The 16,126-nt window shown below is 51.9% G+C and overlaps 2 protein-coding genes across 3 annotated transcripts; both read left to right on the forward strand.

The window, feature by feature from the left end:
* Positions 1 to 2,051: 2,051 nt before the first annotated feature.
* Positions 2,052 to 4,864, forward strand: IUM83_01958 (ATP-binding Cassette (ABC) Superfamily; the record flags this gene model as incomplete). Its single annotated transcript, XM_067925852.1, has 2 exons — positions 2,052 to 3,698; positions 3,767 to 4,864. The coding sequence occupies 2 exons, from the start codon at positions 2,052 to 2,054 to the stop codon at positions 4,862 to 4,864; spliced, it is 2,745 nt and encodes a 914-aa protein (XP_067801142.1).
* Positions 4,865 to 6,173: 1,309 nt separating this feature from the next.
* Positions 6,174 to 8,186, forward strand: IUM83_01959 (Neutral ceramidase; the record flags this gene model as incomplete). Of its 2 annotated transcripts, XM_067925853.1 has the most annotated exons (2): positions 6,174 to 7,873; positions 7,944 to 7,956. In XM_067925853.1, 2 exons carry the CDS (start codon positions 6,174 to 6,176, stop codon positions 7,954 to 7,956), a joined length of 1,713 nt encoding a protein of 570 aa, XP_067801141.1. The 2 variants fall into 2 exon arrangements, with proteins under 2 accessions (XP_067801141.1, XP_067801140.1); XM_067925854.1 differs by having other exon boundaries at positions 6,174 to 8,186.
* Positions 8,187 to 16,126: the final 7,940 nt, after the last annotated feature.

Raw genomic sequence — 16,126 nt, forward strand, 5'->3', positions numbered from 1 at the left:
CGCAGTACATATATTTTGATGTTCATAATATATGTACTGCGAAGTAGCAATGTGCTAAAATATTTTTTACTGACAGCTGGAAGAGCAAAGCCTAGGATGTGCGATCACTCGCTCCGTGCCGCACGCCACCAGTGATCGCGTGCATACAATTTGGCAACTGAGTCGGACCGTCCATAATTTGAGACTGGCTTGCTCGGAGATCATTCTAGTGTGAGTATCCGATTGCCAAAGTTCCTTGCCCACGGTACGGTAACCGCGAACTATGTCTGCACCAATGAGTTCGTGTATAATACATGCGTCTGGGTAGACAATGCGAATGACACTGCATACCTAGGTAGGTGTCGGTGTGGGGAGAACTGTTTACCAAATACAGAAAGTATGTCCGTGCCAGACGCAGGGCAAGTCAGATTTCGATTATCTTGATTAACGAAAATCATGTAACTTACGCACGACCTCAGAACCATGCAGACATGCAGATCCCCACGATCGGATAGTTGTTCGCGGCAGAGAGCTTGGCTTCTTCAAGGAACGCACAGCTCTCGAGATCGCCTTCTGCTTCGCTTTCGCAGCCTTTTGCACTGCGCGGAGTCGCGCCAGCTCTTTTTCTCGTGCAGCTTTCTCCTCCTTCCGACCCTGCTTTTCCAGCGAACGCTTCGCTTTCTCGTTTTGTCACGTTCCTTGAACCTCTGAGTCTCAGCCGCGCGCTCAGCCTTATCCTTTTCCTTTTGCATCACGTATCATGCAGTCACATGCACAATGTCTTCAACACCTTTGGAGCCACCTTCTGAGAGATACACAAGTGAGGCCCAGTCTTTGCGTCGAGTGGCACAAGTCCATTACATGTACATGTACCCCATTGCTGATTCAGCAGTGCTGAAGCGGCTTTTGAGATACACCAAGGCTTCCGCTGCAAGCTGTAAGCCCATCCCGTCTTAACTGCAGCCACTGCTGCGATCCAAGTGTCAACCGAGGGTTTCTTCTTTGCACTCGGCTTCTTAGATTTGCTTGAAATTGACTGGTTCATTGCGTGCGCCCTAGCGCTCGTTGGAGGTGCGAGCAAAAGGTTGTTTAAAAGAAGGATTTCGCGCCTGGTCGATAGAGGCGCTTAGATTGTAACAGGATTATTATCGATGTAGTTACAAAATGGTACCTCTTCAACCTTATTGACTTGATTTTGTATGTGAGGCCGCTGTCATGAAATACGTCCAGACCTGAAAATTTCACATTTAATATGTCTGGCACGGATATGGGCGCGGGCACAGATCAGATAGCCGGAAAAGGCCATAAGAGAATGCATGGCCTTATCAATATAGGCGTACCATGTATATATGTACGAGCAGTACGACGATATTTACATCTATTTCATTGAATGGTAGAAGCTGGAGCGTAAATCGCCAACTTTTCAGGTCATTTTGGAAGAGATTGTCAAGCTGAGTTCGACACACAACATGCAGAACGTTATTAAGCTGGATGCCTCAGGTACAGTGTACAAGTGGAATCAGAACAAGCGCTGTCACGCTTACTTGGAAGTATTCGCCACGGTTCTACGCTCTCAAGTTTACTGCCCGCACAAGTAATCTCGGCCGAATGTCTATTAGTCAAAGAATGGACATGTTTATTGCTGTAATGGGGCGGACACTCGCGCGTCAATACGGGGGGGGGGCTGCGTGGCCAGCCCCACCCCCCTACTCGAAGTCCTCGGTTCGGCCAGGTGTGGTGTCTAGAAAAACATGTAACTATTGTTATTGGATTGCAGCGCTCGCGCTCGCGCAGACCCGCCCCCGCCTAATCGGCACGTGTAGTGACTGCACTGAGTGAGGCTCGTTTCATAAAAGATGGCATTACTTGGATACACCCGCTCAGTTTCAGTATGGTCCAACGAGGGCCATTTCCATACGGTCGCTTCCAATCCCCCAGCAATTCCTCTCTTCCTCCGTACAATCTCCCTATCGTTGTTTACTGGGCTGGGTACCGTATGCACCCTCGCCAAGCCAACAACTTGATCGTATGGTTTCCGCGGCTTCGCGTATGTCACTTTCCCATTGACTGCGATGCGGGCACCTCGGTCGAGTTTTTTGCTGGCGGTGGCGCTGCTGCCTTTGGCATGGGGAGCTTCGGCCTCTTCATCCTCGATTGGAGACTGCGATCCAGACTATGAGCAGCTCAACTCGTCGACCGGCGAGTGTGAATGTCTCGATGGATTCAGCGGCTTGGGCTGTCGAATGTGCGACGACGCGGCCAACTCGGACGTCTGCAGTGCCAACCTCGGCTCGGGGTACTCGTGTGTCTCGGGTCTCCAGTACGACTCCACCTCGCTAGGCAAAACCTACACATGTACGCTTTCCAGCGCACTTCAGGCAGTTTTCCCGGGTGGGGCTATGGATGTGAGCTGCGAGCGTGACGAAAGCGGCGAGGCCAACTGCACCGCCGCCGTGTACAAGGCCAAGGACACCGTCAACAGCGTCCACGTGATCGACTGCAACATGACCCAGTGCTCGTTCGCGACGGGCTCGACCGACGGCAAGTGTGACAACATCGAGTGCAAGTGCGGACCGGAGTGCGCGAGCGTGACCAAGGCTCTGGTCGAGGGATCGTTGAGTGGAGTACCCGCCAAGATCCAGGTCAAGGCTGGCACGCAGGAGATGTCCATCGTGATCGAGGGGTCCCCGCTGCCATTGTCTGCTTCGTGTAACGCGTCGGCGTGTGAACGCACTGGAGGCAGCAGTGACGAGGGTGGCAGCACAACGTTGGCCACGACCGGATCCGGAGATGATTCGGACACTCCTGGTGGAGTTGGGCTGGCTGTTGTAGCCTGTGCGGTGCTGGCTGCGATGCTGCTGTTCGGCTTCTGCGCTTGCTGTTGCTGTCCGTGCGGAGCTCGTCGTGGCAAGAAGGACGACTTGGAGACGGAGCTGCTTAAGGCCAACGCGCGCTCGGCCAACACGCTAGAATTCCGTAACCTCAGCTGCTTCGCCGTCGCTGACAAGCAGTCCGGTGAGCAGAAGTGCATCCTCAACAAGATCTCGGGCTCTGCCATGTGTGGTGAAGTCCTTGGTTTGCTGGGCCCCAGTGGATCCGGTAAGACGACGCTGTTGAACGCGCTCGCGGCTGTGAAGAACGGCGACGCCAAGTTCTCTGGAGAGTTGTTGCTCGACGGCAAGAAGCTGTCCAAGGGCTACCGTCGCACTGCTGCTTACGTGCAGCAGGACGACTCGCTCTACTCGACGCTGACTGTGCGTGAGTGCATCACGTACTCGGCTCAGCTTCGTCTTCCGGCGTCGATGTCGGAAGATGCCAAGAGCGCAATGGTTGACCGTGTCATCGCTGAGCTCAACCTCGGCCACATCTCGGGCTCCAGGATCGGAGCCGTCGGAGGAAGCAGCACTGAGCGTGGCGTGTCTGGCGGTGAGCGCCGTCGTGTGAGCATCGGCATGGAACTCGTCACTTCGCCGCAGATTCTCATCCTGGACGAGCCCACGTCCGGCCTCGACAGCTCGTCGGCGCACTCGGTTGTGCAGCTGGTGAAGGAGCTGGCGAGCCACGACCGCATCGTGATCCTGAGCATCCACCAGCCGAGCGCTCGGTCGTTCCTGCTTCTCGACAAGATCATGCTGCTCGGAAAGGGTGAGCTGCTGTACAGCGGATCGCCTGCCGAGTCCAAGCCGTTCTTCCAGAACCTCGGCTACAAGTGCCCAGAGGTGAGCGTTGCGCCTAATAATTTCTTGGCCTGGAGGTGTGTATTAACCTTTGCTGTGTCTGTGCGCAGAACGAGAACATTGCCGACTTCATCCTTGACATCGCGACCGACACCAGCAATATCCCAACGATCAGATCGCATCAAGACAATGAGAATGCTGAAGCCATGGCCGGCCCTGCTTTCGAGGTGGACTCGTCGCCTTTCGTGGAGGAGGACTCGAAGTCGAGGGGTGCGATGGCGTTGCTGGTGGAGATCCGCGTGCTCTTCGCCCGGACGGCCCAGAACATCCTGCGTAACCGGTCTCTGCTTGTGCAGCACGTTGCCATGAGTTTGGTGCTTGCTCTGTTCGGCGGGCTGATCTTCAACAACGTCACGGATGATCTCGCGGGCTTCCAGAACCGCACGGGCGCCTTCTACTTCATCCTGACCTTCTTCGGCTTCGCGAGCATGAGCTCCATGGACCTTTTCATCGGCGAGCGCCCGATTTTCTTGCGTGAGACCGGCGCAATGTACTACGGCGCGTTCAGCTACTTCATCGCCAAGGCCAGTCTGGACGCGCTGCTGCTGCGAGTGCTCCCTGCTGCTCTTTTCGCGAGCATCTTCTATTGGATCATGGGTCTTCAGGCTACGACGGAGTGCTTCCTGCTGTTCCTGTTGACGTTGGTGCTGTTCAACGTGGCGGCCGGCTCGATCTGCCTCCTCGTGGGTGTTCTTGCGAAGCGTGTTGGCTCGGCGAACCTCAGCGCCACCGTGGTGCTGCTCATCATGCTGCTGTTCGGTGGCTTCCTGCTCAACTCGCACACTATGCCAGGATCTGTGGGATGGCTGAAGCATATCTCCATCTTCAGCTACGCCTTCGAGATCCTCATGTGCAACGAGCTCGAGGGATTGATCCTGTCGTTCGACGCACCCGGATACCCGGCTGTCCCCGTGTACGGCGAAGTGTACCTGAAGACGCTTGGCATGGACTACACCGACCGCTACTACGACGTGGCGGCGCTCGCGCTGATCGCCATCGTCCTGCAGCTAATTGCATTCGCCTTCCTGTCGATGCAAGTTCCGTCGCACCAGACCATGGCAGCGTATGAGAAAGATGGAGCAGTTGCGGCTAAGGCTGGCAAAGAAGAAGGGTACGAGGCGTGCAACTCGGGACGGACTCGCCCGTAAGTCTACTCTAGTGTACTAAATCACGTTAGTACTCGTCGGGAACAACAAATATGCCTAACCGATGAGAACGGCTAGCTATGAAGCATGCAAGTTGACAACAAGTTGTTCATTTGGTTATACAGTACAGCGGAGCGAGTGGTGGGAAAACTTGGTAGATATAGCGCCGGGCTAAACAATCTCAGTAAGAGGTAGATCTACAGCGTCGCAACCCTGTAGATGAAGGTTTTATTGGGTGCGATCCATAATTCTTGACGTGAACGATAATGAAACCACACCTACGAATTCTGTCAGGGTTACCTCGACATTCATGTGACGCATTTTGCCTTCCTCAACACATCCATGGCTACAGTATTATGTCAGAAAATATGGCGGAAGACAGAATGAAGAAGTTAGTGATAGGAGAATCTGACGTTGAAGCCTAGGTTATTGAACATTCTCGAAATATGTGTTGATGGTACGCTCATTCGGTGGCATACACGTATGGTGATCTGACCCGGGTTTCACGTATGTTCAGACTTTGCGCTGGAGCTCCATTGTTTGACGAGGTAACGCTGGGCTCCACTGGGATTACGTACGCCGCAGTAATCGCATACATTACTTACTGTACATGTATATGTCGTGTATTATTTGTTTTGTGGAACAGGTATTATTTAAGAAATCTAAGATCTAGAGTAAGGTTGATAACCAGTGGCGTGGGTGATCCAGGTCAATTGAGAGCAACTACAGCAATGATCCTTACGTCTCACTGTTTCAAGGTAAGTGTAGGCTAGCAGTTAGAAAATGCATTCAATCACCAGACTGTATTTCGAAAAAGCAATGGACTGTATATATTGCTGAATTTATGAATCGGTGGTGAGCGGGGTTGCAATCACTTATTCCGTGCCGCACGAAGCAAGTGATCGCGTGCGCACAATTTGGCGAATACCCGATCAGGCCCTTCAATTCGTTGAATCCACAAGTTTTGCATATAACGGCTCGGTGATCTCTCAACCCTGAGTACCAATATATACGCCAATCCATAGGCCAACATGCACTGTATGCAGTGCGCTGCTCATGTCTGCACATCACATGGATAGCGATGCTCGCTTCCGAGAAGGCTACAGCCTGTGCGTACCCTACTTACATTGTAGATACGAGATTAGTTAGAGACCGTATCTCGTCTGGGGCTCATTGCAACATATGCCCCCCCGTGAGACAACGGTAACGGCACAGCAACACGAACAGATTTTGAGTGCCATTCCCCAATTTCCCTTCTCCTGATCAACAGTCTTCGGCCCGAACAGTTTCGGTTTAAAGAGATCGGACGGAGATGAATTTGTTCAGGGTATTCGCACTCTGCCTGCTGCCTTTCATGTTGGGCACGTTCACCGAGGCGTACAACATCGGTATCGGCAAGAGTGACATCACCGGCCCCGCTGCAGAAATCGTAATGATGGGGTTCGCTGACACGAATGAGACTACCGCCGGCATTCTAAACCGCCAGTACGCCCGCGCCTTCCTGATCGAAGACGCCGATACCAACAGCAGAATCATGTTCGTCCACTGTGACTTAATGTCGGTTATGCAGCTCGTCCAGCAGGAGGTCCTCTCCGAACTGGCCACGAAGTACAACGGCTTGTACACTGAGCAGAACGTCATTCTCCACGCTTCGCACACCCACGCCGGGCCGGGAGGTACCTCGGCGTACTTCCTGTACGACGTCTCCATCCTCGGTTTTGTTTCCGAGAACTTCGACAAGGTGGTCAGCGGCATCGTGGCTGCCATCGACGCTGCACACAACTCAGTGCAAAGCGGCACCATCCGCTGGAACAAAGGCGAAGTGGACAAGGGCGGCAACAACCGATCGCCCCAAGCCTATTTGGCCAACCCGGAATCCGAGCGTGCGCTGTACGCTGGCAACATCGATACCACCATGCGTGCTCTCCACTTCTTCAACACCGCGGGCAAACTACGCGGTGTGTTGGCGTTCTACCCGGTCCACCCTAACAGCCTCAAGGGAGAGAACCACCTCATCAGCGGAGACAACAAGGGGTACGCCGAGTTCCTTCTCGAAGACGAACTAGATGACGTTGTCGTTGGTATTGGTATCGCGAATGCCGGTGACGTGAGTCCGAACTTGATCGATAACGGTGACGGTACTCTGCGCGGAGAGGGCAACACCACCATCGAATCAGCAGAGATCATTGGCAAGCGTCAGTACGACACTCTCAAGTCGCTGATCGAGGGCGAGTCGGAGCTTATCAAGGGCTCCGTCGTGGCCAACCTGTCGTACGTCGACTTCTCCAACGTGACGCTGCACGGGGTGAACTCGACTGTCGCCGACCCGTACGCGAACCGAACGTGCCCTGCCATCTTGGGCCAGAACTTTGGAGCTGGCACGGAGGACGGTCGAGGCGTGGCTAACATCACGGAGGGTGACCTCCGACCGAACCCGGACTACGACGCCTTAGGAGCTGAGATCCAACCGACACCACAGTGGGTCCAGGACTGCCAGAACGCCAACAAGATTGCGATGCTAGCCGTCGGCCTCATCGAGCCCATTCCCTGGGTGCCGACGATCCTACCTGTGCAGATCGTCAAGATCGGCCAGTTCGGTCTCGCTGTCACCAACTTTGAGACGACGACCATGGCTGGCCGACGCATCCGCAAGTCCGTGAAGGCAGCTCTAGAGCCTGCCGGTGTCACGGAGGTCGAATTGGCAGCAATCAGTAACGCGTACGCGGGGTACATGACCACGCGGGAGGAGTACATGACGCAGAACTACGAAGGCGCGTCGACGCTCTTCGGCCCGAATCAGCTGGCCGCGGTGCAGCAGGAGCTGGCTCGAGTGGCGGCATCGGTCGTCGACGCCTCGGTGCCGCTGGACGTGGGGCCTTCTCCGCTACAGATCAACCGCAGCACGCTCGCATTAGTCGAGACGAGTGCGGGGGTGGACGCTGCGCCTCTAAACCAGAACTTCAGCTCCGTGCGCTCCCAGCCGTCCTCCTCCTACGCGGTCGGGGCCCTGGCGTCGGCTGTGTTTGCCGGCGCGCACCCGATGCACGGTGTGTCGCTGGTCGCGTCATTCTGCGACGTCCAGAAGTTGTGCGTGAGCGGCTCGTTCAACACCATCATGACCGACGCGCACTGGGACGTCCGCTACCGCTGGGAGCGCTACCTGGACGCCGAGAGCAAGAACACGTGCGAGTGGAACATCCGCCCCGGAGGACGCACGAGCCTGCCAGGCACCTATCGCTTCGTCCACCGCGGGTACGCCAAGAATGCCAATGGCGCGCTGGTGGCGTACGAAGGCGAGTCGAACGCCTTCATGGTAACGCTGTAGACTGCGGCTAGCACTCGTAGGGCTATCTGTTGCATTCCAGTACAGCCGACACACAGTAAACGAAACGCTCACACCCTAATTTTTTTACTTCAACTATTAGTGGAAGTTTTGACCATCACTCGCCAGACCACTTCCGAAATAGCTGGAGAGCCGCGACGTGGATCGCGTTCGGGGGGAGCCCTTCTCATCGAGGAAGGGTGTGAAGTAACACAAAAGCACAAGCGACTGTTGACGAAGGGATTTTCATTTGGCTGGACTATACGACCTTCTATTAGGGGTATTGCGATCTTCCAACAGACCGTGAGCGCCGACATGGAAGGCCTACCAGAGCCACCTGGCGAGGGCCCCCTGGGGCCCATAACAGAGCATGTTATCCGCAGAGCGCTTGCTGGAGGAGAGGATAGCGGCGAGCAGACGCTGAACGACGGAATAACAGATGGATCATGCAACCAGGAAGCACAGCTTTCATCATCGATCAGAGTGCAGGAGTCGGACAATGAATCGATGAAGAGTACATCGGACCCACCAGCGTTTGACGAAGCTACCGCGGAGCCACTATCATTTACGGAGATGTATGAGTATCTACGGAGCGAATTGAGAGGATTAACTTTGGAAAAAGCAAAAAATGTAGAGAGTGCAATGGAGTACATGCAGGATCTCTTCGAAGAAGTATTCACTGCAAGGCCAGTCGAACCTCTCCCGCCAGATCGTGGACATTACCCTGATCTCAGCAGCGAGGAACTCGACAAACTTACTCAGCTTTTCCTTACGGAAATTGCAGACGATCGGGCGAACGCCAGGAAATGGCGAGCTTGCCTCCATGATCTCACGCGAGCTGTCTACAAGTCACGTAAATCCCTAGCGGAGACGATGGAAGTAAGCACACAAGCAGCCCAAGCAAAGCCAAAACAGGCTGGCAACCCGTGGTTGGAAAGGGCTAGCTCTACTACGAATTCAGCAACAGAAGATGTCGAAATGAATGGAAAAAAGCAAGATTCTACGTTCCGATTTCTTCCGCAGCAGCTATCCACAAAATGAAATTGGTGATTTGCGTCGCCTCTGCGAAACCCGGTATGGATTTCCGAGTCGCCTCCGTCAACCAACCGATAATGAGTGGAAAATAGTCAATGGCATCCTCGAAGGAACGATTTTGTGCATGGAAAGACTGCCAGACTTCCTCAAACGAGTATGCATCAACGCTGCACTACGCGTCATTCAAAATACTATCAAGGCGCAGGTTGAAGGCGATCTTATGCTGCTACTCTCCCCTGATTTCAAAGTGTTCCCAGAATTTCAGTCACGGCGCAGGCTTACAAGTGAATTTTTTCTCGGCATCAAGAATAGTGGTAACAATCCTGCCAAAGTAGCTACGATGCTGCAAGAAGCCAAACAGATCTGCTATGATCAGGGGCATCACACGGTACACTTAATATTCTGGACACGAGAGATGGCAGCAAAATGGGGGAAAGAGTTTGGTACCCTGACCTTCCGGAACAGGCGTTTCCCGCTCCAGAATGCGCACCAAGAAGATGCATCCTTACCTGAAGACAACACACAGAGAGCAACGCGAATGTGGGTTAGGCAAATAGGAGCTGATGGAATCCGCAATGAACTACCCATGATCATTATCATGTTCGACTTCTCAATATTTCTCGTTTCATGGACGAAGCCGCTATTGATGCGTTTATTCAGGTGAATTTTGCGGGAGTTTACACAACGTGGCAAGAGCCTTGTGATAATAACCACGCACTTCAGACGGACACGTGGGATATATTCTTTCGAAGTCCGCATTGCCCTCAGTTCTTAGAAGGCAAACGATTCATCAACTGGGCAGGAACCAAAATTCTAGTGCACCATGTTAGCAAGAATCGGGCTTCACCATGTTTCTCATGCGGTGGCCACGGGCACATGCGAACGGTCTGTACTGTATCGGATAGCTACTGGCGCACGCACTATAGTGTGGAAGTAACGGCATTTACGATAGCTGAACTTCCGCGCCAAGCCTCTACAGTAACCAGCCTGCAAGAGCTTTCTACCCTTTGGGTCAATGAGCAAGAGGATCCGGTAGGTCAACTACGAACACCCTCACCAGTACCACCTGTCACGTTGCTGCAACGAAATCAAACAACAAAGCCGACGTCCAATTTACCAGAAAAAAATGCATATACAGTACCAACAAGTGCAGAACAATGGCTTGTGGCCGGGAAGTTAAATCACACGCAGAATAACAAGAAAACTCAGCAGAACGCTGGCTTCCACCAGGAATTACCAACCGGTGAACTAGGTCAGCCATCAGTAAAATCGACCGTGCAAACAGACTGCCAAACACCCACGAGCAAGGCGTCCTCAAAGCCGACTGAGAGCGGGACATCAATCTCTGACGAGGTAAAAAGAAAGTTAAGTCAACGGTCAGCAGCGATGGAAAAACAGCAACGATTAATTGAGCAGCAAATACTATCCAAACGCACCAATTACGACCCTCAAGCCCTGGGTCGCTGCCAAGAACTAGCACTGGAAACGCAGGTATCCTGGAGTGGAAACAAAGTGCTACAGGAATGTGGGCTCCAGGAGATGTTTACACCACCAACAGGCAACTGTCAGTATTATGCCACAGCTATGGCATTACTCACAAGAAGCTTCGACTCCATGGAAAGCAAAATCGCAATCGAGAACCTGACTGGCAAATTAAAAAAAGGCATTGTAGCGGCCTCGAACCATTTATTTGAGGAAGAATTCCCACACGGTATTCGTGAGGCAATCCTCAGCACACTAGATACTACAAAAGATGAACTAATGCCTGTGCAGTCTGAAAAAGCGTTACGGAGCCACTTACAAGCTATTGGGCAATCGAACTCGAAGAGAGATGATTATATTGATCATCGCTACTGGGGAAACGAGGTAACTCTGAGAATGATGGCAAAAATTCTGAACAGAAAAATTTATGTAGTTGTTGCGGCGAAGGGCTTAGAAAACCCTAGATATCAAATCTTTATTCCAGCCCAACGGCAAGTATCCAGCGTGGAATTTTCTTCAGCGACAGAGAAGAATTTCCCAGTCGGAGCACCAACAGGGTGGATAAACGACATCCAACATGAAATTCATCGCGGGGCTAAAGTGCAAGAGAGTCCCATTGTACTGCTTTATCAATCTGAACACTACAGTTGGCTTCGGTTCAAGCACCGAATGGAACGTGCGGAACCTCTTGAAGAAATAAATCAAGTCAGCCCGATGGATGTAGATGACATCATTGATCTTACCAGGGAAGATAATGTAAATGTAGTTAACCGTGGCCAACTCACGGGGTCGGAATGAAATCAGACCAGCAATATAGACCGCGACCAAGACACGATCCGTGAAACTAATCAAGATCCGGATCAGCAAGAGCGTACGGAAATAGAGCTATTTGGAGGAGCACGGAAGCAGGAACCAGAAGCATTCCCCACTGCCGGACTGCACGGCCTATCACCAGGGAAACGACATGAATTTCGCGAATTGAATTTGGAGGACAGACTAGTAGTGGGAAGGTTGACTAGTGTGTACGAGATAACACCGGAGACACTGAGGCAATGGAAAGCAGAGCTGGAAACAGCGGGTTGTTCATATACCTACACAGATACACAATCTCCAGACAGCTGTGAAACAGGGTCGGAATGGTCTCGGTCCGATGCCATAATGACAGAGCCCGAAGCAGAATCCACAACACAAGCGACTGGGATTGGAAGGTTTCAAAACGGTAATGAGTTCAATGGACTACAGAAACGAGTTTTGAAGGGGGCATGGAACCAGCTCCAAGACCGTTGGACCGGGTCAGTTCCGCTTCCAAGTTTGCCAGCATCAACGGCAAACTGGAAAGAGGTAGTTCAAAAAGAACCAACAGCGTTAATGCAACTCCTCCAGCACTTTCAGTCGCCAGAATATATTCTTGCTGAAATGACTGATGCAGTACTGGAGGCATGGACACTACAAACTCGAATGGCGGTCTTACTTCACTGTCTGGATCACATTGCGACGACCTCGCCCAACAAAGAATTCGGGTCATGGGCCCGACAATGGAGTGAAGCGTTTATAACGCAAGCTAACGCAAACCTCGAATTGGTGGAACTTTATCCAGAAGAACTCTGGAAACCCTAAAGAAACATAAGTACGCAGGTTCAGAGCTTCTAAAGCTCTGCCGCTCCAACCAGCGGAAAAAATTGACTAAGATGCTGCTAACAGCACAAATTTATAAGGAAGAGCTGCGAATGACATTCGTTCCCGCAAGAGAATCCCCAGGATCGATCACGGAACACTTGGATACCCTTTTCGCAGTAATGGAGAGAATTCCCAGCTTTGAAGCGGCCATTGAGCAACCTGATAATGTTGGGTACTGGAGCAAATTGGAGACTTTATTTTCAACCAACCTGGTTGGAAAAGAATCCGTGGAAAATACGAATACAGCCAAATCACTCTAGCTGAAACGACCATGGACTCTAACGACCCGACTCGGGGAGATTACTACGCAGATCTCAGCAACATAGCATCACTATTCGAAGAGCCCATCCTCAAGCAAAGACAATCGACTACCAAAAATAAAACAATTTCAATAGCAACACAGGATCTACGAGGTTTTGCGAAAGCATCTCGAAGAAGATGGATAAATAGCTGGAGAAAGTACCGTGAACATCGGGCTCCAGACATCATCCTAGTACAAGATACCCATCTCCGGGCCGATCCAGAAATCGAAGAAGTACGTGCACAATGGCAACGAACATGGCAACTATTACGTACAGAGACCCAGCTTAGTTACTGGAGTGCTACAGACACACGCTCCGCCGGGATGGGAATCCTGGTTACGCCAGAAATTAGCAGCCGTGTGAAACCTTGGAAAAAAGCATCTTGGACTCATCGGATAATGGCAATTGAAGTAGATAAATGGCTCATTCTCAACATATACGCACCGGCAAAGAAAGAAGATAGACCCCAATTTTTTCGCGATCTCGAACCGTGGCTAAATAACCACGACTCAATCATCATGGGAGGAGACTTTAACTGTGTTCTCCGTCCTAGTCGTGATCGTATCACCAACAGACAACCGAGCTCAGCCCACTGCGAAAACACAATCTTGCAAAATCTCATAGACAAACAAGATATGACAGATGCGATTAATTTGCACCAAGATTTTGATGAAGATGAAGAAACGATTGACCCTCTCCATTATTTTACTCGATGGAGCAATGATGGAGCGAGCCGTTTAGATCGATTCTATGTGAAGGGAGAACCATTTCTTGCAACGCAATCACTAACTGTATTTGATGCAGCCCATGATTCTGATCATCAAGAAGTAAGACTTGATCTCTCAACAGGAAAATCTCCGGTTACACGGCCAACACATAAAGTATTTTACCCCATACACAGTGGACGACCACAAAGAGTGCATGACGCAATCGAAGAGGGTCTGTTACCGCTACTAGAAGCTTTCGACAAGAATCCCCAGCCGGTAGCACATTGGGATGAACTCGTTGCACAAATTCAACAGCTACTACAACAAGTCAAACAAACAGATAAAGTGCAAACAGCTCGATATTACAGGAAGCTTCGGACGGAAACGCTCGGACTCAGAACGACCAGACGAGAAATACTGCAAGAAAAGGCAGTTAAATCCCGTGCAGGCGCGGCAAGATCGTTTGGATGTAAACTTAGTAGATCTGATGAGGAATCAAGGCGTTTCTTCAAACGCAACTGTGATTGGCAACGGGATCAAACCATTACAACGATCAAACCTTCTCCTGGCCACTTCTATCGTGATGACTGCCCGCTGGAGGAAAGAATGGCAGCAGAATGGAGTCACGTGTTTGGAGCATCTCACGCAGATACACAACACCCTGATCAAACAAAGATTGAAAAATTCTTAAGCATACCAGCAAACCGACGTTTGACTCGTAAAAATGCCAGGATGCTGGTTGAACCTATTACCGAATCGGAAACTTTGAGAGCTATTGAACATTTGCAAGCACACAAGAATTGAGAGTGTGCGAATGAGGCTTGGTAGTCGAGTGAGTAGTTGGAAGAAAATCCGAAAGTGAGCTCGATTTAGGTTAGTGTGTTTGCCAGCTAGCAGTCCCTACTGTATGCAATGTTCCCTAGTAGGTGAGGCTTGTAGATGTGGTCCAAACGATCTCGGCTGCGGTCCAAACGAAGTTGCCAGTCGTAAGACTGATCCGCCTAGTCACGGCTGCGGCTCAAAACGGTTGACTCAACACATGCAAATCATAAGCACCCAAATTGAAGTTGTCGTCCAATCACATTCCAGTATCAGAGATAGTCCAGCCAATCAGGTTGCGAGATCTTCCCATCTTCAATCACAGACCCCGGTGGCACGTGCCAGCACGCGCAGTCCGTCTGCCTCGCGGTAGGGATCCAGTCGATCAGACAGCGAAGTGCAACCTCAACACCCCCACTCAATTCGATGTCTCGAGCTTGGGTCCAACGTTGCTACACATCATCAAGTAGCGGAGCGTCTTCGACGATAGACCCTTTGTCATGAAGTCAGCGAGCTGGTTCTTGGTCTCCACATACTCCAGCGCGACTTCGTTGCTCACCACCTTCTCGCGAATGAAGTGGTAGCGTATGTCGATGTGTTTCGTGCGAGCTTGGTATCCAACATTCTTCGCCAATGCCATCGCGCCTTGGTTGTCTTCATAGATCACCGTAGCCCCCACTTGTTCAGTGCCAATGTCCTTCAATAGACGGCGCATCCAGACGCACTCCTTCACGCATTCGCTCAGCGCCATATACTCGGCCTCTGTAGAACTTAACGCGATAGTCTTCTGATACGTCGAACGCCACACCACAGGAGCACCGCACATCATTAACATCGTCCCGCTTACGGAACGACGGTCGTCGCGGCTGCCGGCCCAGTCCGCATCCGAGTAGGCGACGAGCTCGGTTCCACATAACCCATCGTACGTGATGCCCACGTCCTTGGTCTTCAGTAGGTAGCGCACTACCTTGATTCCGGCGTCCCAGTGCTTCTGGCCAGGGTTCTCCAGGAAACGACTCAACTTGGCAACCACGACCGAAATGTCAGGTCGTGTTCCACATGCCAGGTACATCAGGCTGCCCACCAGCGATCGGTAGGGCTTCGACTTCATCTTGGTCTTCTCTTCTTCCGCCTGCGGTTCGTCGGCCTTGGTCAGATGAACTCCAGCTTCCATAGGCGATGTGCACGGCTTCGCGTTCTCTTGCCCAAACTTCTTGATGATCGACTCGGTGTACGCTTGTTGAGAGATCCTCAGTGTCTTGTGATCCATGTTGTAGTCGATCTCAATTCCAAGAATGAAACGTGCGCGCCCGAGGTCCTTGATTCGAAACTTCTCCGCGATTCCAGCCTTCACCGATGTAATCACCGCATTGTCCCGCGATGCGATCAGCATGTCGTCCACGTAGAGACACACAATGCAGTGGTCGTCTCCATCCCCTCTTGTGTACACACACGGGTCGGCGTCAGCAGGCTTGAATCCCATCACCTTGAGGTGCGCGTCAATCGTTTCGTTCCATATTCGTGACGCCTGCTTGAGTCCGTACAAACTTTGCAGCAACATGCAAACGACGTCCTCTTCACCATCTTCTTCGGCAAGTGTCAAGAGATCTCGGAGTCCCTCTGGCAAGTCCATGTAGATCTCTTCTTCCAGCTTGCCGTACAGGAACGCGGTGTCGACGTCGCATTGCTCGATGTCGTATCCATCTGCGACACACTTCGCCAGTTTGGCGCGAATCGAGTTGAGATAAGCCACCGGGGCGTACTCCTCTTCGTAGTCAACGCCGTGACGTTGCGAGTAACCCTTGGCTACGAGACGGGCCTTGTGACGAATGACTTGTCCCTTCTCGTTGCGTTTCAATGCGAATACCCAACGACAGCCGATCGGTCGTTGGTGAGCTGGTCTCGGCACCAGCTTCCATGT

This window comes from Phytophthora cinnamomi (genome assembly GCF_018691715.1).
Source record: "Phytophthora cinnamomi strain GKB4 chromosome Unknown Contig0, whole genome shotgun sequence".
NCBI lineage: Eukaryota > Oomycota > Peronosporomycetes > Peronosporales > Peronosporaceae > Phytophthora > Phytophthora cinnamomi.